The 26728-nt window shown below is 36.3% G+C and overlaps 1 protein-coding gene across 2 annotated transcripts in view; it reads right to left on the bottom strand.

Annotated features, from left to right (window-relative positions):
* Positions 1 to 26728, bottom strand: part of col2a1b (collagen, type II, alpha 1b) — a 103013-nt gene that overhangs the window by 35367 nt on the left and 40918 nt on the right. For both annotated transcript variants that reach the window (XM_051673227.1, XM_051673228.1), the window contains 17 exons: positions 24586 to 24639; positions 23629 to 23682; positions 23228 to 23281; positions 23071 to 23115; positions 21488 to 21541; positions 19028 to 19072; positions 18760 to 18813; positions 17463 to 17561; positions 6781 to 6825; positions 6464 to 6562; positions 5830 to 5883; positions 3358 to 3465; positions 3142 to 3195; positions 2159 to 2257; positions 2013 to 2066; positions 934 to 1032; positions 651 to 704 (listed from right to left, as the gene is read on the bottom strand). In XM_051673227.1, the coding sequence (XP_051529187.1) occupies positions 651 to 704; positions 934 to 1032; positions 2013 to 2066; positions 2159 to 2257; positions 3142 to 3195; positions 3358 to 3465; positions 5830 to 5883; positions 6464 to 6562; positions 6781 to 6825; positions 17463 to 17561; positions 18760 to 18813; positions 19028 to 19072; positions 21488 to 21541; positions 23071 to 23115; positions 23228 to 23281; positions 23629 to 23682; positions 24586 to 24639 (1125 nt within the window). The remainder of the gene's footprint in view (positions 1 to 650; positions 705 to 933; positions 1033 to 2012; positions 2067 to 2158; positions 2258 to 3141; positions 3196 to 3357; positions 3466 to 5829; positions 5884 to 6463; positions 6563 to 6780; positions 6826 to 17462; positions 17562 to 18759; positions 18814 to 19027; positions 19073 to 21487; positions 21542 to 23070; positions 23116 to 23227; positions 23282 to 23628; positions 23683 to 24585; positions 24640 to 26728) is intronic.

The following is a 26728-nucleotide window of genomic DNA, read 5'->3' as shown; positions in this document are numbered from 1 at the left end:
TGAAACCAGTGACAATATATTTGAGAAATGAAATCATAGCGATAGTTCTATCAGGAAGACTCGTTGTAGTCAGGCACGTTACTCTCCCATTCATAATTTCGTTTAACCAACCATATTGCACCTCTCGCTTTATAGGTCTGTGAACAGCCTACCATACAGCCTACAGTGTGCCGACATGTCAACCTCCCCAACTCCTTCACCACCACTCCATCACCATCACTCAAGATTCTCTCACTGACCATCGGACAGGGGCTTACGCCAAAGAACTTTATCATATTTCTGTTTTATTAAATGTTTAATAAACTTTTTATATGCAATGCTGTATCCGAGTCTTTCTGGTAGAAATATGATCTATGGCATTAATTTGAATAACTAATCTGCATATCATGTATCATTTACCTATATATTTAATGCAAAACAGTCAAATTGACACAAATCTTGACCTGTACCCCAGTGACTGTGTCTCTATTTTAGATGCCCAAAACTCAATTGCACCATGAAGATTAATAAATTTTTTCTGTATTGTATTGTACTATATTTTCTGCACTGTATTGTGTTTTTTGTGTCGTATTGTATTCTACTGAAATTGATTTGTATCAAACAGCCGATTTGTTGAAGATACTGTAAAAAAAAAAAAATGAGTAACTTACACGTAAACCAGGAGCTCCAGCAAGTCCCTTCTCTCCAGATTTCCCAGCTTCACCCTGCAGTGAGAGAAACATGTACAGCCAGTGTCTGAATTTTTGTGACATGTTAAAGTAGTTAAAATACACAGTAATAAAATAAAGTTTCAATTATAGAGATAATAGTCAATAACAAAAAAAATAAAAAATAAAAATAACAATTAGTAATACATTAATTCATGTGCTCTGATACACAAAGCAACACACACAAACATGTATTTACAGTTTATAGTAGAGTTTATATTTTTACATTTCCACCCTTGGGTCCAGGGAATCCCATCACACCAGGCTGACCTCGAGTACCCTGAGGACCTGGGGGTCCAGGGCGGCCATCTTCACCAGGAGCGCCCTACACCCCATCCAGAATCATCACGGAAACCACAGGATAAATAAAAGACAACAATTATTCACCATACACATACTAGTGTTCCCATACCTTTTCACAAATAAATTGTCTTCGAATTTTCATGCAGTTTGTGATAAATGGATATGGATTTTTATGAATCATTTAGATTCAGAATGATTCACTAATGAATTGTTTAGATCGATTTGTGAATAAGTTTGGCTAATATATTGAAAAGAACTGATTCAGAATGATTTGCTTGCAAATTCCACATCACTATGGCTTGGAAGCAAGTTTTATAAAACACAGGCACAATGTCTATCTGACTAAATAATTTATTTATACATTAAATACTATATATTATTTATCATCTATATTTATATATTTATCATAGAAATTGTATTATTCTTTATAATATATATTTATTCTTTATAATATATATACAGTATATATATATATATATATATATATATATATATATGTACACACAATAATTTAAAGCATAACAAGAAAAATTTACTGCATAATTAATTTCATAACTTTTCCAGGCCAGAAAAACACTATTTTAAAATTCCCTGAAGCTTTTCCATGACAGTGAAGAACCCTGAAATACATTATTACTAGTGTTCAACCAATATGGGGTTTTCAATGGACGATGCTGATATCTAGAGAGCTGATATAATTCAGACATACATAAAGAATAAAACAAGTTATTGATCCAAATTAATTCAAATATTTGAAAGTTAATTATCCTTTGAGAGGGCTGTCTGTTGATTTTTTTATAGCTGACACAAGTTGTACTAATGCCAATTTATCGATCTGTTAGATTCATCAGTCTATCACAAATTTTTAACAACCTCATTCAATTCTTTACCTTATTATCTTTTTCCAACAGGCAGCTTTACTACAAAATAACTATTAACCATAGTAAAAACAGCTTCAAACCTATAAAGTGTGAAAATGTGATGTAGAACGCAGATACTCACCGATGGCCCGACTTTGCCCTGTGGGCCAGCATCACCCGGACGCCCGGTCAGACCCTACATAAAGACAGACACATGTGAGTATCACACACATGTTCAGTCTAATGTGCATTTAAGCTGCCTGAATGCACACAGATCCACTGATTTACCCGTGCACCAGGCAGACCAGGTTCCCCAGGTCGTCCAGGATCACCGCTGGCTCCCTTGGGTCCTGACACTCCCGGAGCTCCACGCTCGCCTGGAGCGCCCTGAAACACAACAAGATGATGAGATATTGAAATCTGAATAGAAATTGAACTCATATCTTTAGATATAAAAACCTGTTATGGTTTTTATAACCAAGTTTCCTAAAAAATAGTTTAGTCATAACTCTTTAAAAAAGTTTTACAATATTACAATGGATTAGTAGGTTTGGTCTTGGTAGACTAGATCTGCTTACACTGATGCTGCAGAGCAAGTACGAAGACTTTCTACTGCTAGAACTACACAGACATATTGTGTCAAGCATGTAAGACATGCTGTCACTACACAATTAGAAATGAAATCCCTGTGAAGCAGATCTAGACATTTGATGCTGGGGAGGAGGAGGGTTTCAGAGAGAATACTCTTGTAGTGCCCTGCAGTGAAACCAGAAACAACTGAGGAAATGTAAATGTTAGACCAAAAGGGAGTACACTACCTGATTGCCTAACAAATGACATGTCAAAGGACCTATCAGATTAGGCCATGAAGTACAAGAGCTAATTGGCTAACATATAACATGCTCAAAGAATCAGCTTGCACCATGTAGTTTCATGACTGAACTTAAAATCATTTATAACTAAAAACATATATAGAGGCAAATTTAATAAAAAGATGCACCACTAAAGTATGGCAGATTGTGGTAGTCTACTGCAACCTCCACAACCTAGCACACTGAAATGCAAGATGGGGAATTGCATTGTGCAGATTTTAGGGTGTGTTTGTTCCATAATCTGATTAACATATTCCTGTAATGAACTGTACGCTAAAACAATACAGACAGTGCATGCAAATCAGTGGGTGCAATTCATTCATGAACCCAACTCCAGTGCAAGCCAACTTCGACTATGTCTTCTATGCCTTCAGTAAAATAAAGAGTGAGATGTCACACCTTTGGACCAGCAAGACCATCTTGCCCAGGAAAACCACGATTACCAGGAGCACCCTACAGAAAAACACGTAATACTTATTCAGTGATAACAAGATGTAGTGTTATACTTCACTTAAAATAACTAATGACCCCATCTAACCCATGCTAGGAATTTTGAAATATTGATTGTGGTACTGCATATCAGAAGTTGTTTAATAATCATGAGTGGTCTTTTACTCTCTCTCCAGGCGGTCCAATGGGTCCCAGAGCACCGGGCTCTCCTCTGGGTCCTCGCTTCCCTTCCTCTCCAGCAGGGCCCGGGGTACCTTGAGGACCAGCGTTACCCTAAACAAGCCATTTGTTATATTTTGTTTATTTGAACTATGACAGCTCTAAGTTGACACAAAGTATAATCCATTCTTTTCAGATGTGTTTTTAAATTCTTGCTTTCAACTTCCATGTTTAGTGTTTAACATAAAACTGTATATTAAATGCAAACCTTGCATTTTAGATTTAAAAGGTCAGTTTAAAACATTACAAATATTACAGTGATCAAAATGGCCTAAACCCTACACTTACAAAAAACACTACCAGTGCAAAGTTTGGACACACATAATCCTTTATGAAATTACACAAATGGAAGAATAGGAATTATGTAGTGAGTAAAATGTTGAGGTTTTTGTTTGTGTAGATTCTGTTCATTCTCTCAAGCAACATGAAGTACATAACAGGATGCTTTTTAAACGGTACTGAAGGAGTTCACATACATGCTGGACACTTGTTCACTGCTTTTACTTTACGTAGAAGCATACGCCTTTAGATCAAAAGGTATAGAAGACATGACAAACATTTTCACAATCATATATTAAGTCAAATGTGTCCAAACCTATATATTATATCCAACTTTATAATTCCTCAAAATCTGACAAAAGTTCCCAATTCTCCAAGTTAGCATCAGTGATATCAAAGATTGGATGGCTAGAAATTTCCTTCTACTCAATTCTGACAAAACAGAGGTTTTAATTATTAGAGGGCCAAAAACCTCTTAAAATAAGAGGCTAGAATATAATTTTACTCTCGATGGATGTACTGTAATGTCATCTTCTACAATAAAGAACTTGGGTGTTATACTGTATTTGATAGCAATCTGTCCTATAAAAATCACATTTCCAATGTTTGTAGAACAGCATTCTTTCACTTAAGAAAAATTGCCAAGATATAACACATCCTTTTTGTTTCTGATTCTGAAACTAATTCATGCGTTCATGAAATAAGATTCAGTTGGTCCAAAATGCAGCAGCTAGAGTGCTTTCTAGAACCAAGAATCATATTATCCCCATTTTATCCTTGCTACATTGGCTACCTGTTAAATTTTGTATTAATTTTAAAATTCTGTTAATTATTTACAAAGCTTTGAATGGTCTAACTCCACAGTACTTCAGCAACCTTCTATCACGCTATAATCCATCACGTTCATTACAATAGCAAAACTATGGCCTGTTAATTCAACCTAGAATGACAAAGTCCACAAAAGAAGGTAGATGTTAGAAACTTTTCCTATTCGGCTTCTAAATTAAGGAAGTCTTCCTAGTATTGTTCAGGACTCAGACACACTCTCTTAGTTTGAGTCTAGATTAAAGACTCATCGCTTCAGCCAGGCATACACCTAATTTATCCCTCAACTCATCGTTCTGCTGCATTAGTCAGGTCTGCCGGAACTGGAAACACTTCTCATATTCTATAATTCTGCTCTAAATTGAATGGCATCTACGTTAATTTTATTCTATTTGTTCCTGTCTCATCCTCGGGATACATATCCAGAGGTAACCAGATCCTGCCAGAGCTGGTCCTGCACGATGGCACACTCCTACTGCTATGTGTCACTGAGAGATGACTACTCACCGTAGCCTATGCCAGCCAGACAGCTAGGGGCGCATTGATGATCACTGCCTGCATCACTTCAGTCTACTACGATGGACATCACAGAGGATGAACTACTGCCAAGCCCAACCATAAGCATGGGATACTTTAAGCATAGGATGTACTTTAACTAAATGAACTGCCACAAGCTTCCAGCTGGACTGTGATGCACCTCACTGACCTCTTCATGCATCATCTTGGTCATAGGATGGACTACATTCTCTTTAAATGGAAATCATAAACAATAAAATAATGGCAACTAAAGCCTTCATCAGCCAATTAGTAACTGTGCACTTCCGCAGTTAATTCAGAATGAACTTTAAGGACACTTAGTTATTAATCTTACAGTTCATACAAAATCCTTAAGATTATACATTGGCCACCAAGATCTACTCAGTTTACTAATTAAAACCATGACTTGTACTGCACATAGATAACTAATATTGACATTATATTCATGCTGTTTAGCCAGAGGGGAACTGGCCCCCCCAGTGAGCCTGGTTTCTCCCAATGTTTTATTTCTCCATTAACTAACATCTTATTGAGTTTTGTTTTCCTTGCCACAGTCGCCTTTGGATTGCTCACTGCAGGCCTAAAGACAAATTATTTTTTAATTTATTTATTTTTTAGCTCAGAGATCCAAAAATGCTATATATATATATATATATATATATATATATATAAACAATTGCTAACTGCAATGAAGTGTTTGCATAATTATTTAATATAGTAATGCACATAATGAAGTTACTGGTGTATGAAAATAATGTGAACATAAACAGAACTTACAATCTCTCCTTTTGGACCAGCTTCACCCTTAAACCCTGCGAGGCCTGGATCACCCTAAAGATGATGAAAAATCACAGTCATTTGAGCAAACTTTATTTCTTTGCACTGGCCATCAAGAAGCTTGTGATCTCATCTGTGGTCTTTTTTTTCTTTTTGTTTTTGCCTACTATATTTTCAGTTTCTTTGGTATATTCTAGAGTAGGTTCAAGTTACATTTTTAGTGCAATGAAGTGGCATTATTATAATAATCATGAGCATAATTATTATAAACAGACCAGAAGATATTCTGAATGCTGGTGCTGTGATTGTGGAGAAGTAGGAGACGTGACAATCTGCAGTCACTGTACACATGTACATGAAAATTTGAATGAAGGATCCAGTTCAAAGCTGATTTTTAAAAACAGGTTTTCTGAAGATACTTAACAGTATTGCCATGAAAGAAGCCATTATGAGTCTACTACAACACAGGCCAGAGTATGACATTGAGTATGACACTAATTGCTCACCACTCAGTCACTAATTTTGTTCAAACTATTAATTTGTCTCTCTATATCATGTGCAACTGAATAATGTATTTTAGACGGCAGCATTCGTTATCTTTACAGGATAATTTAAAATAAATGTGGAAACTCACAGATTGTCCTTTTGGTCCCAGCGGACCGGTCGCTCCCTGAGGTCCAGGAGGGCCCCGAGGGCCCGGAAAACCAGGAGCCCCAGCAATACCAGGAGCACCCTACAGGAGGAGACAGAGTTATAGATAATCAACGGTACATTAAAAACACAATCAAGCAACTTATATTGAGTCATTAAAACTATCAAAAAAGGACTTTCATGTCAAAATACTGCAAAATCAATGATGCAAGACTGCTCAGATAAACTAAAGACATTTAGAAGTATAGTTTATTTACAGTACTTTGATCTATGAGAAGATACATGTATGCATGAACTCACAGAGGATCCTTTGGCTCCAGGGATGCCGTCAGTACCAGGGTTGCCCTACACATTCAGTGAGAACAAACAGTCAGCCATTGTTGTATATTTATATGCTGTAAATCTATTTATGTATTAAATGACAGTGGGCACCAAAAGTGTTTGTTCACTTAGTTCACAATTGTAAATGTCTGAATGTCATTGCATCAGACAAAACAATAGTACTATCTGTGCTGAAATGCTGGTGGAGCTTTTCTCAGAACCAACTTCACTTTTTGAATAATTTTTTCTCAATAGTTGCTATAACACATACAGCATTTTCCAGAAAATGAACTGCAATTTTCAGTTTAGAGGTCACGTGTAAACACAAACCAGTTGAAAATACCAGTTAATCAGCTCTGGCAATTACCCTGAATGAAAAGTTGTAACATTACCTGAAAAGTTAAGTTTTGATGCTCTGTGCGAACAGAGCAGTAAGATTATAGATTTAAACATGTACAAGGCAGGGGCATTAGACCGCAGGCAATTATAGACCTGAGTAACAGGGGCCCTTACTGGAGGGGGCCCATAGAAATGCTTCATTGATATTCCATCATATTATCATTTGTTATATATATATATATATATATATATATATATATATATATATATATATATATATATATATTCAGTATAGTAATAACATGCTGTTGGTTGGAATAAAACATCACAAGAAAGACTGTAAAAATGGGGAGTTCCCCTATAATCTGCCTTCTCCTCCCATGTTAATGACCCCCACCCCCCTCAACAAAAGCGAAAGTGGTCTGGTCCATCAGCCATTGCGCAGTCCAAACTGAGCACATGTCATGATATAATTTGCTTAGTCCATTAATGTATCTACAGAAATGAATCCAAAATCGGACATTCAAAAGAAAAAGGAGCAGAGACAGAGCGGAAGGTAGCAGATTTTTTTACAGAAGAAATATGAGCCATACCTGTCAATGTGGCTATAGGTGAATATTTGTTTGATATTTATGTAAACATGGTCCAAAATTAACACTTGCGAGAAAAAAAAAGGCTTTTGGCGAGAAAATAACATGGAAATATTCACCGGGTGGTTGGTAACATTATTACTACATCATTACATGATTTTCATTAAACAGTGAACAACAATCAGGTGCTTGCTTAATAAAGTGATGTGCACAATTAAATCAAACTGTCAACATCAACCTCACGCATCTACTGTATAAACATATTTTACTTCAGTGCAAAATTTGCCATCAGATGTTTATCTATGATCCTAAATGTCATTTTTCTCCAGAACTCCATGAAATACATGTGAAATTTCTCACATTAAGCCACAAAAAGAATATTATGTGAGGAACAATATCATCTGTTGTTGTGCTCAGGTGCCATTGTCTATTTAAAAAGACAGTACCGATTTAACATGTGTTCTGAGTATCAGTGTAAATCATTGTAAACAGAACAATTTTAAAGACATTTATTGATGGAATATAAAGGAATTCTAAAAAATTTCAAAAGCTAAAATGCAACCAATAAGATGAAAAACTGACAAAGTATACAGGTAATTTGTAAAATTAAAATTTTCAAATTGTATCTAGATGGGTTCTCTAGAAGGTTAGAAGGTCCCTTCATAATTATCAGCATGAGCTAAGAAAGAATGTATTTTATGTTTAAGTTAAATGGAAATTGTCACCAAAATATCAGTTAGCATGTTAAGACTTTCTAAAACTACCTGAGAGCAGAAATATCTCAGGATAAACTGAACAACCTGGCACTCTTCTAATTTCACAAATGTTATGGTGACTTTGTCAACAAGAAAACTCACAAATTTATACATGTATAATTCATTTTGTTAAGTAGGCTTTGTATATTTTTTTTATAATGTATTGCTTGATCCAAATAATATTTGTGTTTGAACATAAAAAGTAATGAATTAGCACTGTTAAATATCCATCTAAAATGTTTATACTGGATATTATACCCACAAACTCAAATTGGTCAGGGGGCCCTAAAATAGTTCTGTGCCTGGGGCCCAAATTTTGTGCTATGCCCCTTGTCCTATGCTGACAAGGTCAGGATGCTCTGACATAAGAAGTCTGCTTTGGGCCAATCACCATGTTCTTCTGAATGTTTCAGTTACTGTTTCAGTTGATATGTCATCAAATTGGACAGAATGTGAAATGATTCCATTTAGTCAGAGGATATCAAACATGTTTGATATTTTAGAAGAAATCTTGTAGCTTATGATGTTTCACAACTCAAATATAAAGTCATATGGTGAGCAGCAAATGGAAATCGAGCACACGGGGCCAAGAAACTGGATAATGAAGAAATGCAGGTGGCGAACAAGCGCTCAAAGTGGAGCTTAACTTTTAACGCCACTCATTTTCAACTCGCGGTGCATTCTTTATCCACACAAAAACACACCCAAATGCCTCGGAACAGAGTAGCAGCAACAACAACAGAAGCTTCGGTTCATCCATGTTTGTTTACATCTGTCATGTGTCTCGTAGAGCAGGGGCGTGTGTTTCTGCGTGATTTTGTGATTGGATCGACTTGACAGCCGGAGTGATCCTCTGTGAAGTTGAGAAGTGTAATCCAGTCTTAAAGAGCTTCCAAGCAGATGAAGTATTTTGTTGACTGATAAAATAACTACATCTCTGAGTTTAATGGCATTTTAGTGTTGATGTGTGAATGGTAGAAAAACAGAAAAAAGACAGAAAGATGTTTGTATAAATAGCAGATATGGTAGCAGTAAAGGCAATCCAACAATTTTACAGCAACTTACCAGGTTTCAAGTGTGAAAGTGGCTAATGAATTTCAATCAACTGGTTTCAAGTTGAATTGTGGTGGATGTATGAATGTACTTCTTAAAATGCTGCTGTTTTCAAAAAGGTAATACATTGAAAGTCACAGAACAGAATACAGTAAAATGTCTTTTAAGACATTTCTTTGAAAGCTGTTTTTTATCATGCCAAAATTAAATGTATTAAATTCACCACCTCAAACCTAGGCATATGTACACATACTTGCACACAAGACCTTCAATATGCCGTTGTTGACTTCAGATTGAATGAAACAGCCTGCTACATTGACTGTTTTCCTGTCTCTAGACTATGACTAAAAATTTACTGAACATCCCCTGTCAACTACTGGGGGGAACTGTGTCTTATTTTATTTGTGTAATTTTATTTTGAATTTCATTCTTGTTGTTTGTCTTCTGATGATTAATCCCAAAGGGGTAAAGGTTTGGCTGGTAAGCATGGTCCAGTTAGCTCCTGCACGTTGACAACTGGCAATAACTACACCATAATAAGGGCAAAAAAGCATCTTTCTCCAAAGATGTCCATTCAAAAGTTGCCATTTATTCTGATGAAATAATATTTTTAGCAAGAATTATATAAATCACAAATATTTCGTTATATTATAGAAGATGTTTTGCCAGTCAAAGAATATTTTTTTGGAGAGCTCTTAATAGTGTGAAATGGAGTTATATTTTTTCCTGTCTGCTGCCCTTGACACCACAATTCAGGATAGTGGCTAGTGATTAGGGACTGTGTGTGTTCTTGTGATAACATCAGCCAGTCACTGTTGTCATGTCACCATTTTCCTGCAACTCCAGATTGATTAGTAACTTGACATTTACGGCTCAGGTATGGACACTGTGAACGTGCTAGATGGCTCCATGTTTTAACATCAGTTTATTTCAGATATTCAGTTTATTACAGTGTCTCTGGCTAAACGCGTTTACAAGCACTCCTTCCGCTACTGTTGAAGGGGGGACACAGCGAATAGTGTCTCCCTGGGACTTGGGAGCTCTGGACTTAGGGCCAGGTAAGACCGTTCATTAATGTCACCCTACGCACATTTTAAGTCATCTTGTAATGCAAATTACATCAAGCAATTTGTGTCAACACTAATGGTAAAACTAAAATACAGTAAAAATTTTGACTGTCATTATACAGTAGTGGTAGGGATTTTGATTAATTCCAGAGAATCAAGTCTTTTAAATTTGTTGACCAAAAATATCCATTCACTGATTCGTTCAGTGAACATTTCTGCATATTATGCCTTTTTGCCAGGTGACGACAAATCTTTGTCATTGCATTGAACCAAAATGCAAAATGCAATACATTATGTGGTCATCACATATTTACTTAGAATTCATCTGGCCCCTTTTCTTGCTGAAGGAGATCGTCCAACTGAGTGAACGTACAACATAACTCCTCCTCTTGTTCAGTTGGTCAGCAGATCCATGTTCATGAATGTGATGGCCACGATTTAGGTCACACATGGCTTCTATGTTTTATATTTGTACTTATAAAGAAATGAAAGAACACTGCTCCACTGGTTTCATTTACAACTTTTATTTGCAATTATACTAAGTTAGTGTATGGGCTTAGTTAGCTGGCCTAGAAAACAACATAATTAAAACCAGTTTAAACTCCTTTGGACTAAAATCATTTTAAAACGTGATTTAGATCTATTATAATATCTTTGACTACATTTTTGGTACCTGCTATGAGTATCAAAAGATGGACCGGTCCAGCAGCAAAGAGGTGCAAACTGTAAACTGACCTGTTTCATGGGAATTCTAAGGGGAGGGTGAAATAGACCAACTGTGATTTACCTGAGGGGACATAGCAAAAATGGTAATATTGATAAAAGTGATTTAACCTAACAAAAAGCTTTTTATATTAACTAAAATTATAGCCATGGCTCTGATTTAAGTTAATGTATTATGTTTGTTCCAGGACATGTGTTGTTAGTGGTTTGTGAAATAGTTTTTTTTTTTTTTTTGCATCTCCCTCTAATGATATAGACCGCTGCTTGCTTTAGAGTGATACAGATATTATGATCCATGCACGACAGCTATTCTGGTTCTCTCTCGCGACTCACATAAGTCAGGAGTGCCACTTACTGTCGCATGCGCAAAATAACACCTGTCTCACATCACAACTGTGCTCTCGAGACAAACGAGGTCAAGACATTTAAAGGGCTGCTTCACCGTGATAGCCACAGGTGTATTTGCATTATTTTCATGGAAATTTTGACATTCTTGTCTCTTCAAAGGAGAAAATGGAAACAACATAACAGTTTAGTGCAATTTATGCCTTTAAGCTGTGAAGATGCTGTCGTTTTGCTAGGACATATAATTTAAAGAAGCATTTAAAGGTAAGACCCACAAGGAAATCACATTAGCTAGGTTAACCCGTTTAATCACAAATTTTACCCAGCTGAGTGGGCACATGCCTTTTACTCCTTGGATAGCAGCGATATGGCCCGTGATACCTATTTTTTTTTTTCTGCATCTGGCCCCAAATAGAAAACATTTGGACAAGGGTTGGTCTACACACTAACTGCAATACATGGTTAACCAAGACATAATTCAGTGCATCTGTTCTTTTTCTGTATTTTGTTTTATAGCAGATAGAGGACTCACCTGATTTGTTTAAAAATACTTGTTCTACATTTGATTATATTCTGTTTCCTATTAAGGAGGCAGTGTCCCTGCTTTTTATGTTTTTTTTTCTTTTCTTCTATAAATACAATAATAGCTACATTACTCATAACTTTCATAACAAAAAATGTTTTGTTTGCACCTAGAAGACATGATTAAAAACCTTCGAGATCATATTGCTTTTCTTTTGACTTTATTCACACATGTGACCTTTTGGTAATCCAGAAGTATTTAAAAATAATATGATTACATTCCTTTCTTATTTTAGTTATTTTATTGGTTTACTCATTACATTTTTATTAGCTAATAAGTATTTTTAACTTATTATATTTATCAAGTAACCCTCCCAATGCTGGTAGTTTCTGAAGTGCATGGCCCTCATTATGCTTAATGTTATTTGTCCTCTGAGAGGGTTAAGAGGCTAGAGCAAATGCAACTTTCTGTCATTTGAAATAAATTTTTTCTTACATGTGGCTTCTGATTTGAACTGCATTTTTAAATGTTTTAAATTTTTTTACTTTTTCCTTCTCAAAATTGTTGATGTTGGACGTAATGTTTTTACTTGCTTGAGCGAGTTCTAATAAAAGACACTTTCACTGATACACCCTCATTCTGTCCCTAGTTTTGTGGCTTCTGAACTTTTTTGTGATTTGTTTGTAATGCTTATGGCAGATCCATCACAACTGGTGGCAGTGGTGGGATGGTCAATAGTGGGGAGTAGTGAGTGGTATTTTAGCTATTTTTTGGGCAAGCTGAGGAAGCTATAGGAGGAGCCATGGCAGGAGAGGAGTGTACTGAGATGGAATTGGGAAACCTTTGTCAGGGTGTTGCCAGTCAGGAAACCAGGTGGAAGTCCCTACATCACCAGTTTATAGAGATGCACTGATACCAATTTTTACCAATACAAGTACCAAGTACCTAGTTTGAGGTTTTAGGCTGATTCTATGATTAGTTTTATGTTTGTATACGTATGCCTTTCTATTTGTATTTGATATCTTGATGTAGCCAATAAAAGTGTTTTCAGTAATTAAAAATGACAATTTAGGAACGTTTTACCAGTTTTATGTTTCACCAGGGTGTAGCTTACCTTCAAAAGTATTTAACATGTATGATATGTTATTCATGCTATAACAGTATTATTTTATGCATATTATTCTGTGCATTCACGGAGTAGGCATTGCAGCCTTGGTATTGATTGTTTGTTCTGGATTTCAAGTGAAATCCAAGTATTCAACAAGAAATGTTAGTATTCAATCTCTTTTACCAGCATTTTTATACATAATACGTATTTTTGGAATCACGGTGTTTAGGACAAAAAAGACCATCTGGGGCAAGTCAGATGAAAGCACTCTTTTGCTCTCCCTCAAACACAAGCATGCGGAGGGAGAGGAGAGAGAGAGAGAGAGAGAGAGAGAGAGAGAGAGAGAGAGAGAAGTCACATATATCACGTGAAGATGGATGAAATAAAAGCTCATGTGCTAGTTTTAAATGGTGTTCTAGATTTAAATGGTTTAAACATCAAAATGTTCCTCAAACTGGTCTTAGAAGTGGTTGTAGAAGTGCCATGCTTAGCAAGTGCCAACCACATCATGTTAATGTACTCTTACTCGGAAATATGAAATGATGACACAGATACTAAGTACTAGCATTTCCCCCCAGTACTGGCCCGATACATGTACTACAGAGTAGTAAGTGTGCACCTTTATCAGTTTAGCCAGCTTCAACAGGAGGTACATGTCCGCACTACTCCTAGGGTTGCCAACTGTCCCATATAATACAGAATTGTCCCGTATTTAAGTGAAATGAAATCCATAAGGAACACCATTTGTCCCGTATTTTGTCATTTCACACCCAAACTGCTGAGAAAGTTTCATAAACCGAGAGAAATGGACCTAAAACACACACACACCTTTCGCGTGAGTTGTGTGAGATATTGGCTGTTAAAGGTTACACAGATGCCACATTTAACAGAAGCGGCTGGAGGAAAGATCATTGACAATCAGCGCACATTTTCTGTCATGTTTTCAATCAGAAGCTGAAGAATTTTTTCAAACATATGCATTTGAGTGCATGATAAGTGTTTCTTACCACTGTGATTCTAAAACACCAGTAATGCACCTACTGTATTAATGGCATGTCATTACATTGCATTGCATACTGCATAAAGCTTGTTCTGGAAGAGAGACTCAGCTAAATGATGGTGAGGAAAACTGCAGCACTTTTAGTATAAACATGCAGTTCAGGTTTAGTTAAAATGCTTAATGTGATTTTCTTACATTTGCCTTGTGATAAACACTATTCACTGCCAAAACAATGACACTGTAATCCAAGGAGAAATACACTATTTTCATGTTAAGCATTTTCTCTCCCATAAAAATCCATATTAATGCATGGTGCTTAAAACAGTAATAAGTAGTAAGATAGTGCCCTGGAAGGCCAAATAATTTTTTTTAGTGATATACTATTTTTAAATGGAACGCTGGTTTGTTAAGCTTGAAAAACGGTAAAGGCATTAGCTTAATTATGGAATAATCACTCCTGTACCTAATCTGGGGCTTGGCTGAAGCAACCAGCATGACTGAGCTTTCCATGCAACAAACTTTCAAGTGTTCCAGAAGAGCCCTAGTCACAGACAGCAAGTGACATCACCAGTCCCCTAGCAGTGTAACCACTCTGGGCTGGGACAGCTGGCAGTAGAGAAGATATAGTCCAAATGCAACAAGATGTTTCAGAAATTTGATCCTTTGAGGTGGTCTGAAGGCTGGGATCTACCACAGATGAGATTGCTACACCAGGGCAGAAGCGATCCAAACGAGCACTGCATATCAATTTGCTAAAAGAATGGCATGAAAGACTGGGAAAAGGAGTGGTGCTGAAGATTCGTAGAGTTGAAGATGAGAAGGAAGTTGATGAACAATACCTGCCAAATCCATCTAATGCTACTTTGGACCAGCATAACCTTTCAGCCCATAAGCAGTCTGAGATTTAAGATCTCTGTAGCCCAGAGCTGTTAAAAAAAATCCTGGAAGAACCAGTTTGGTAGAGCATGACATTTTACTCTGCGACAAAGCAGCCACTCGATGCATGAGATTCAATGTCCATGAACATCTCTTGACAACTCTAAGAGAGGAGCTTGATCAGATGCTGGCCATGAACATAACGGAACCCTCCCGAAGTGACTGGTGTAGCCAGGTGGTATTGGTTCCTAATAAGAATGGTAGTCTATGCTTTTGTGTGGACTTTCAACGTTTTATTCTGTGTCTAAATTTGTTTCCTATCCAACATCTAGGATTGATTTACTAATTGATTGTCTGGTCAAGGCTAAATGGCTGACCATTATTGATTTATGTAAGGGCTATTGGCAGGTCCCATTAAGTGCTCGACCAAAATAGTTGACAGCTTTCCATTTGTTCCGTTATGCCCTTTGGTTTACATGGGGCCCTAGCTACATTTCATAGACTCATTGACCAAGTCCTGTCTGGCCTCAATTACCATGCAGCAGCTTACCTGGATGACATTATTGTTTATAGCTCATCCTCGGAACAACAACAAATTTGAAGGAATAGTTTCAACGCATTCAGGAAGCAGGTCTCACTATTAATCCATCTAAGTCTGCCTTTGCTAAAAGGGAGATGGCGAACCTAGGGTTAAAAAGATTAAGGCTATATAAAGCTGTCTTTTGCCACAGAGAAAGTCCCAGGTCCGGTCATACACGTGAAGCATCCCTTATCAATCTGACCCAAAATAATTGCCCGACCAGATATGCTGGACCAAGAAAGCAGAGAAAGCTTTTCAGGAAATAACAGCTGCTTTATGTGATGATCCATCAACAGGAAGCTGTATACAAGGGAGGTACGGTATTCTGCAGTTAAGAAGGAGTGCCTGGCAGTGAAATGTGCCCTAGATACCTTTAGGTACTACCTCCTAGGCAGAGATTCTCCTTGAAACCGATCACAGACCATTACAGAGGATGGACCGAATGCGGGATATGAATGCTAGAATTACCCGCTGGTAACTCTCTATACAACCTTATAGGTTTACCCTCCAGCATGTCCCTGGAAAAAGTAATACTACAGCTGACTTCCTATCCCATATAAAACCAGTTAAAATTGTTTGTGACTAAAATGTGACCATAACACTTGATTAAAACTGCTACAATTCCTTTCGACTAAAATATCATTTTAAAACATGATATAGATCTATTATAATTTCTTGAACTAAAATATTTGGTACCTGCTGTTAGTATTTCAAGATGGACTGGTAGCCAAGAGGTGCAAACAGGAAACTGAACTGTTTCTGGGAATTCTAAGAGGAGGGTGGAATAGACCAACTGTGCTTTGCCAGAGGGGGCATAGGAAATGTTTGAATCTTGATAAATACAGTTTAGCCAAACAAAACACTTTTTATATGAACTAAAATTACATCCATGCCTCTGAGTTTAGTTAATGTATTATGTTTGTTCCAGGACATGTTGTTAGTGCTTTGTGTAATTTTTTGTTTTTGTCATTCACCTCTCCTCCTTTGTCGTTCATGAACAAGTGTACCAGTACATTCATTTCATTAATGAACGGGATGTCTCTATACTTAGGCCATTGACTATAAGTATAAATGTATGAAAGTCTTGCAAGTTCCATCTAGACATTTTTAGTGTTAGTGTGACAGAGCATGTTAAACATAGGCAAGCCAATTTTAAGTTTCTAGTGTATGACATAAAGTAATTTCCTGCTAATAAAGCACATGATTCAGTTGATCAATATATACTAATGCATAAATTTACATATTACAAAACATGGTTTTGCTGCTATATTGTTTCTTTGATGTTTGTTATGATGGGTCCAAAGGGTCCATTGTTTAAAAAAGCTTGACAAATCCTGTTATACAGAATTTGTCATTTGTTCAGTTCTTCTTATACTGGTGCATTTGAACCACCTAATTGTTGCTCTGTGTACAGAACTAGTACAAAAGGAATTTAATGTAACATTGAGACTGCCCACTAAATTTCTTGATTTGTTTTCAGCAGATTTTACATTTTATATGTAGTTATTTAGCAGATACAGTAATCCAAAGTGATCCCTTTGGTGTCTTGATCAAAGTGATCAAACCAACAACCTTCCAGTTACCAGCCCTGAATTTTAACCAGTACTTTGTTTGTTATATTTCTATCATGACTTTTTGTCATGACAAGCCAAAGACATTTTTGTCTACAAAAATAATTGTTTTTGTTTCTATGGTGACTCACAGAAATTCCAGAAGGTCCTGGAGATCCAGGGACGCCCGACTCTCCACGAGGTCCTTGTGCTCCCTCAGGTCCCCGGGCTCCGGTTGGCCCTGCTTCACCCTAGAAAAAAACAAAACACAACTTTAACATGATACAAACTACTCATTCGTCTATTATCTTGACTTTATTGCAGGACTGTTTCTTCTAATGGACAACAACATTTCCAAACTTCATTACCAGTGCCGACTTTGCATATCGATCTGAATTAATTTCAGAAAGTCAGACATTTACTAAAACCATTCTCCTTTACATTTCCAAATGACAGATTCTTATCAGCGAGAAACAGAGAATATGAATGACTTTACAGTGTTATGTGAGTGAAGGCAGGGAACCAAGAAAATAAATTGATTCGTATAATTTTCATATACAGTATAATACTGAAATGATTCATTTGCTGTACATTGTGGCACTGAAGTCATTAGACATTGTTAAAGTAAACATGAAATCAAAATGGACTGTTTTTACTTTCTTAATACATGTACCTGGTCTTATTGTGAATGATATTTTGGGGCTGGGGTGTTCGGCAAACCATTTTGTCATTATATTTGCAATTTCATTCGTTGTCACATATGGCATATAAATTATCTTAAACTATGTTATATGATTGCTATTTTTGGTATCTATTACCCCGCCCATTCATTCGTGGTATTAAGAAATGCTTCAGTTGATCTGATCACAAATGGACAGCAAGAGTTTTAAACACTGCAAGTTGCACAGTTTTAAAATAAAATAACCATTTGATCTGAAAATGTGAAAAAGCACACACATACTGTATGCCTGCATGAGAACTTCACAGAACCTCTTCAGTGTGTCTGATATAAACATGCAGTGACAGATGAGAAGCACACTCATCTAAAGCTCAGTTAACACAGGTACTCCAATAAAATAACAATGTGCATTCCACTCAAAATGTCATATCTGCAGTGAGATTAAAATGTGGAAGTATATTAGAAGCAACAATGTGCAGACTGTTTGTGGTTTATCATTATGCAGTAACACACTGACATAAGGTATGTTGTCATGAAATCAAAGACCCTTCCTTTGAAATCTGAACACAAGTGGTCACAGAAGATGCATCTGAGACACGTTAATACCAGGTATAAATTCCGATGTGTCTCATCTGATGTGATCGGATCACCTGAAACGCATCTTAATACCAGGTCTACACAGGGACAAAATGGTATGACAAATGTGAGATATGCACAATAAAGCAGTACTTCATATCTGATTTGTGACAGAGAATTAAGAGATGTAGCACCTTTGCACCAGGGGATCCAGGGAACCCCGAAGCTCCAGCGGGACCCAAAGGACCCTAAAAACATGAAACAAACACAACACTGACATTACTGACAACACTCAAATACACCATCTTAAACTAAGCACAATAAACACAAGATATACTGTATGCAATGCTGACATTACTAACAATACAATGCCCCAATACTAACCTTAAATACAGCATCTTAATATAAACATTCATATAGAGTTATTAAAACTGATGAAAGTGTTAAAATCTCAAAACGTACCGGAGGACCAGCAGGACCAGGCAAACCATCATTTCCACGAGCACCCTGGTACAATACAAACACAAACAGACATTTAAAATAATGCAACCTTTCTTGTTGTGTGTATATATATTAGTAGTGTAAACTGTAATATTTTTTATTGTCTTAAAAAGTTTATACTAAGTTAATTAAATTCTGAAAAATCTCATAGAATTCAAATTCACCTTAGATGTCTGATAATGAACCGGTGATGTCATGCATGAAAGTTTGTAGACACTCACATATTATCTACTGCTTGTACTATGTAGGAAAGGAAATAAACTAAATGTGCTTGCAAGGAAGCAGTAGAATAGAGTTGTTCTGTCATGATGTCAATTTATAGGTCAACCTGGAAGGCTTTCACCATGGGCTCCCTCTGGAATTTCCAGTGAGTCTTTAGACACACATTACATGGAATGATTCAAACCAAACTTTTACTCTCAACACGTAGTGGAAGGACCTTAGTACTAAACTTCTTGCCCACAAGAAATCAGAAAATGTACCAGCTAGTGGCTGATCACTTTAGTCGCACAACACAAGTGTTTTTACTTGCGTTGTGGAGGGTTGCCGCATGGAGTAAAAAATCGATCTTGGGATTTAAGAAACGATATCGCGAGGCATCTAAAACCCTGTATAAAAATCTATATTTTTACCCTGCCCTACAATCATATATCAAACATAAATTTTGAAGCTGCTGTCTTAAAAAAATAAGGTAAGTTACTAACAAGTTGCTTTAGTAGAACTGCAATGGTTGTCCAATTCATCACACACATAAATTCACATCATTGTGGTAGCTGTAGTGCGTACATAGCAACAGAATGTTTTTTTTTTTTTTATTCCTAATTGATGCATAACTGTGTAATTTATATCATAGAACAAAACATGAGTCTCTTGTTAACCAGAATTTATTTTACTCAAATCGAAAACCACTATTCTAAGGTAACCCATGGCTTGGAATTTTTTATTCTTTTCTGGACTTAACTGGACAGTTGATAGAGCTAAAGTTTTGGATAACTTTGGGACTCTCTGTATGTGTCTGGTTCTCTGTCAAATGAACACAAAAATCCACACATGCAACACTGTCTTTGCAGTGTATAGGCGGCTATAGATTATTTGTTAAATAGATCATGCCATTACAGACTTTGATTTGAAGCATATATTAGTTGAAAATCTGACAAAAAGACAAAAGGTACAAGACTGTGTACAGTCTTTCCTCAGGGCATGAACTACAGTCCAATGAAGCACTGCGAATGATGTAGCTGAATTAAAAATGAGGGAAAAATATAAAACTACTGATTTTAAGTAGTTGGTTATAAGTATAAAAACAATATATCTTAATTTTATTGCAAAATTTTCAGTTATTTACATATATATAAGTAGTTTGAGAGTGCAGGAAGACCGGTATGTCATGGGTGTGGGCGGTCGCTGCAGGACTTGTTTGGCATGGACTTTTGTTGGAATTCGATTCTCTGATTGGTTGATCGTTTCCCTTCAGGACCATGGCTAGTGTAGTTCTTCACCAGGAATTTCCCTATTAAACACGATTTCTTAAAAAAATACGTTGAAATAAAAGGGACTGATGGCTTCAACAGAAGCATATACCATTGATTAATTACCTCTGCGCTCATGGTAGGTCTGTATTAAAAGGTTTATAAGTTAATGTTGAAAATTAATTTGCCTGTGGAAAAAGATTATGTGATTTTTACTTCCAGAACCCAACTGTTGCGCTCTACTCAGTATGCAATAAAAATTTACATTTTGCATGATGAACATCATATATAATGCAAATGGGAAAATTTCAAACATTAATCTTAAATTTCTTAAGTTTTTAAAAGGACAAAAAGAGAGTTGAATAAAAAAACAAAAAACAGACTGAAATTATCTGAGACTAAAATTACCAACAAAATAAAGATTGAATAAATAAATTTCCAAAAATTGTGTAGAAAAAGAGCTAGAAAAGGTAAGTTTATCAAGACAAACTTTGATTGCTGGCACTACAACGTTGGAGTTGGCATGACAATTTTCCCATTATTGTATGTGGCCAACTTTCCCTGTTCTTGCTAAGCCATTGCTAATGTAATCTGAGTGCATGCTAAGCAGATGCTAAGGTGTTGTAGGTGGCTGTTGGATTGTTGAGGGATTTTTTATTCCTGTCTGATACAAAACCGAAATTCTAACTGGTTAGAAAAAATGTAGCACACCAAGACATAATAGTCTGAAGGTTTGTGCCAAGTTTGGTGGATTAAGCTTGAAAGCTTTAGGAGTTAGACATTTTTGTCTTAGAAGAAGAAGTTGTTTAGCATTATAACAGCATTATGACTTTGTCAAGCCAACATAATACATTTTTAGAGGAATGTACAGTACAGTTGTGTACATATCCGACAATCTTCTGTAGATCATCCAAAAAAGAAGGTTCATGAAGGTGAAGTGTGTGATTCTTACAGCAGCTCCAGAAGGTCCTGGGCGTCCTCTTTCACCAGGAAGACCACGAGGGCCCTGACAACAAACACACATTTACTTACATGCACAAGTCATTTTCCAACAGAGTATCAACTTTGTCTGAGATTTCTCATATAATCCCTTAGGAGAAATAAAAATAAACACAAATTAATCAATTGTTGTTATACTGTAAGAGTATAGAGCTTTACAATGGCAGAGTTCAATGGGAGATGAGTTCATATTAAGATCTCTGACTTTTAATTGCAGACTTTGGTATCTTGGCAAACCTGAGCACAGTTTGAGACATTATTGAGATCTCTTCTGAAACTCCAGAGGAGACACATATGAGATTACTAGGGTCTATTTCTCAGCAGCAGCAAAAGTGACTATTTGGTCTGCGTTTAATTTCACTGCTTTGTAGGAGAAACAATTGAGATATTTAAGAGATTTCTATTGTGATTTTTCTTTCCTATGGGATAATATGATAATTTGCAATGCCATATTACAGTATTTTCTCCTTGATATGAATTTTTTTTTGCAGCGATGCTTTTAGTGAACAATATTCCGGGGTGTCTTTTCAATACAAGGACTGCTGTATTGTGACTCATGTGTCATATTCCAAGTCTTCTGATAGCGTGTAATTTTGGTGAGATTTTGGTGAAACTACGGTTTTGGTGAGATGTTAGTAATTTTTTTGAACGAGCTTCTCTCATAGTGCTCATGAACTGAGAAATGATTTAAATTATACTTTATTTTTTAGTTAACTCTTCCTTTAACTGTTCATAACATATCATTGTAAACCACACTATTGATTTGAAAAAGAGATGTGCAGGTGTTTAGAGCTTACTGCAACGGTATATAGTTTAACATTAAGATTTTAGGTGAATATTTATATGAATGTACAGTATAAGGTATGGTGTGTATATATTAGTCTTTAGAGATGTTTTTACAGGATGCGTTCTTGCGTCAGTCTGCGCTATTTTTGTTGGTCTATGTACGCATGTGTCAGATGGGCACTTTTTGAGCGTCTCACTTTGGCTGCGTTGTGTCTTATTGATTTTCAGTGTCTCACACCATAAACATTGCGTTTTAGGACACTGTGTCAAGTTAAACATAGTTTAAAACTTTGAAAAGTGCACTTCGAGGCTCTTCTGCATTCTGTTCGTGCTCTGTCCTTCTGTATCTAAATGCAAGAACGCGTCCTGCTGTGCGAGGCTTCTCATTTTGTGCTGCCTGCTTTTGGTAAGTGTGCCTATAGAGCAAATATTGTGCTACCCCCTCCTCACTTCCACCCCCTGCTGACTGTAAAAACATAAAGTTGGTCCTTCAAGCTTGAATTGCTCCGATGGTAGGAAAAATCCTTATCAGGGAGATTTATCCATGGTCAGGGGGCATGGTTATTTGTGTAAATTTTTTTTAACACATTTTTTAATACACTAATAATAAGTATGAAAGAATTAGCAAAATACTGTTTTAAATGTAGATGGAGTACCATGTCATACCTATCCCTAATCCTACTTTATAAAGGGAAACTAATTGAAATTTGGCAAAATTTGGCTGTTGAACATTTGAGTCCAAACACTTACCATTGGTCCAGGAGCTCCACTCTCTCCAGAAGACCCCGCCTCACCCTGTGAGAGAGATTTTAAACTGAATGATGCTGGGTAATACTAAGATTCAACTACTGAATCACTCATAAATGTGATGATAAAGCTGAGCTCAGGTGATTTGTGAAGATCATACTTTAGCTCCAACAGCTCCAGACTCTCCTTTAGCTCCATCAAGACCTGGATAACCCTAAAGACATGAAATGTGAAAGAATTTAGTAATACGGTTGACTGTAGCTGAAACTTTCATCCTCTGCAAACACGATTGTACAGACCCATTTTATATCACTGCCCCCCTTTAAACAGTTTAGAATTGGGGATGATTAAAGGGAGCAGATTATTTCTTCCCTGGATGGAGATGTTAGGTAATATTTTAATCTCAGTCACCATTCACTTTCATTATTTCTCTATGGAAAAAAAAAGCTGCAAAGAGAATGCTGAGTGAGGCTAACATTCTGCTTACAATCACCTTATGTGTTACATAAAAGAAAAATAAATAGTACCACATGATGAAATCATGAAAAACTTTTCACTAACTCTGTGTCCTTTAATTCCAGGTAGACCTGGAGTTCCTGGAAATCCACGAGACCCCTGTGTTTAGAGAGAGAGTGAGAGAGAAAGAGAGAGAGAGGAGGTATGAGTTGAACGAAAGTATTCAGAAATCTCCTATTTCTCCATCTGGCTCGCGGCAACAAAAGAGGCAGCAGCAGCAGCCTCACATCTGGACTAAAGCTTGAGCTGTGCGCAACATTCAAATCTCATGATCAAAACACTTTAAATGGGTCATGTCATGAGGAGTCCAATTTTTCTTGATATTTTGACATGTAAGAGGCCATTTTACTATAAAAAATACATATACTGTACGTTTTAGAATGTAAAACTTCCTCTCCAAAAAGCGCATTTATCGTTTTGAAATCAACCATAGTGACGTCACAATGTGGTGTTCATATGAATAGCCCTGCCTCCACAATATACATAATCATTGTGGTGAAAAAGAGTGGCTGACATACTTCAACACTGAAATGGTACTATTGTTACTGTAGTTTGCTTTAAACCAATGAAAAGATTAAGATTTCAAGTAAGGTCCCCAGAAGTTGTTGTGTTCCTGGTTGTGGAAAAACTGCAAATCCTGTAGAAGGCTCCCAACATTAAGAATGTCTTGCTTTTTCGAACAAAGTTCCATAATGTATTAATGAGGAATTATATGTTTGTGGAACATTTCTTTATGGATTCTTTTGAGAACCAAGATTCAGGCTTTGCTTTTGCTCTGCAAAGATGTTAGCCAATCATAACAGTGGATGTGTATTAAAGGTGAAGTACACAAAAACAGAGTGTTTCAGGGCAAGAGACATGATGGAAAAAAGTTTGTGTAATACTACATATATTTTTTGTGCAAAAAAACAAAACTTTATTAACATTATAAGTGAACCTCAAGGGGGGAAATAAATGCATGACATGACCCCTTTAACACTGATTCAGCTATTAATCATTCACCTGAGGGCCAGGAGGTCCACGTTCACCACCTTTACCAGGTTTACCGGCTTCACCCTAAAAAATCAAAAACAAAAAAACAAAAACAGCCATTTCAGATAAAACTGTAAGTGATCCAAGAGACATCTACATGTGTGACTGAAGTGAACTAATAATTTTTTGGGCACTGTAAATCAGATTTACTGATATAAAACTAAATTAGCGGTGAACTTACAGACAATGCTAAGAAAATACATGGATGAATATTAATTTACCAATGGTTTTCTTGTTAAAAGCTTTTGCTACTGTACTAACTGTAATGTTATAAAGAGCATGGTATATCTCTTGTGGTTCAGTGCGTTGTGTTGGAATTTAGGCAGGAGGAATGGAAAGAATGGAGTTGAGTCTAAACGGAACAGATGGAGAGAACATTACTGTGGAAAAACACCTTGGCATTTTTACTGAGAGGAACATTACTGAGTGCTGAGATGATGTTGAAGTTACCGAATTGCAGTGGTGATATAAGACTGATTTGTGGAGATTTGGTAGTTGGTCTTTACAGAAGAGATGGGTACATTTTTAAAGTGTTTTATAGTATAACACAGTAAGTACATGTAGTCTGTTCATTATTATTACCACTTATTAATTCATACAAACACTGCAATATAAAGGGTGACCACAAACCCTTAATCACAGTATAAGGATTTTCAGCTCATCTGATTTTCAGTGTCCCAGAAACTATTTGTTTACTTAAATCACACACAGGGGTTAAATTGGGATTTTGGAGGTAGCAGAACCCTAAAATCAGTGGGAAAAATCAATAAATTCTCATGCTAGTATACACATAAATATAGAGCATCCCCACGATGCTTGTGTAAATAACAAACATTTCGTCTGAGGAAGACTTCACTATTTTATTCTCCGTTGCTTTGCTTTATTTTTGTTTGTTTCCTTAACTTTCCATTGCAACCTGCAGTGGAATTGTTGCAATAGTGGTGTTTTCCTCTTACAGTACGTCTAACTCCAGGATTCACCCCATGTAGTTGAGCACACATACTCGGACGTAAGGGACAGTAGTCTATATTTTAAATTGGTGTGAATAAATGGGTATAGTTTTTAGTGTTTTTCCCTTTTTCCACTGTAATCCAGAAATGTTGAATTCTTCCACTTATGCATTTACATGGCTACATAATCCGCATTCTCCGGGAGAAACCTAGGTGTGTTAAACTGCTTTCTCTTAATCCTTAAACAGTGCAAGTAAAACGCCGTTCTCGTTTACGACGTTTCTTATTAATTTTTTTATTATTTACTACTACTATTACTACTGCTCTTTTTACAGTTGTTTGACTTGCAAATCATAATGGATTTTCTTGCCATTTTGTGTGCAATATGCATCAGATGGGCCATGAATGCCATGAATGGTCTGTGGGTATTCTCTGGGCATGCTATCTGAGGGTGAGACTAAACACCTGAATGTTTCCTTAGATTTTTGTCAACAATGAGCAAGTTTAAATTTCTAGGGCTGGTTTACAACTAGGGCTGGGAATTGCCACAAACCTCCCGATTCGCTATTACAATGATCATTTTTGTTTTAAATCATTTATTAACATTAATTGTAATGGTTTAAGAATAGACCACTGAAAACTCCATATTCATCTACAACTAATTTGAATAGTCTAGAGCAGGGGTTTTCAAACTGGGGTCCGCAAGGGGGTGCTAGGGGGTCCTTGAAAAATTTAACAGATTAAAGTTAAAGTTAACATTAAGATATTAATTATCTAAGATTAATGCAATAATAAATAACACATTTACTGATCTTAAATTATAATAATTTCATTCTGCTTTTGAAAGAAATCGATTAAATATGCTTCTGTTGAAGACATCAACCTGCATTTAAGCTTAATTGTTTAAAAATCGTGTTTGATAGCAGAATTCATGATAAACAACTACATTACCCATGGTCCAGCAGAGAACGCTTCACCAATCAGAAACCAAGGCCAACCGAGCCCACAAAATTTGCCTTGAGGTAACCACCCACTCCCATGATGCACTATGAATGAATTAATCGAGTTGGTCCTCTTCACCCTTAAACTAGTTATCTATTTGTACATATCGGAATATTTTGCAATTAACGTAAAATAAATTGTTTCTATACTTATAATCAACA

The sequence above is a fragment of the Myxocyprinus asiaticus genome, chromosome 35 (assembly GCF_019703515.2).
Source record: "Myxocyprinus asiaticus isolate MX2 ecotype Aquarium Trade chromosome 35, UBuf_Myxa_2, whole genome shotgun sequence".
In the NCBI taxonomy this organism is placed as follows: Eukaryota; Metazoa; Chordata; class Actinopteri; order Cypriniformes; family Catostomidae; genus Myxocyprinus; species Myxocyprinus asiaticus.
This window is presented reverse-complemented; position numbering and strand designations above follow the sequence as displayed.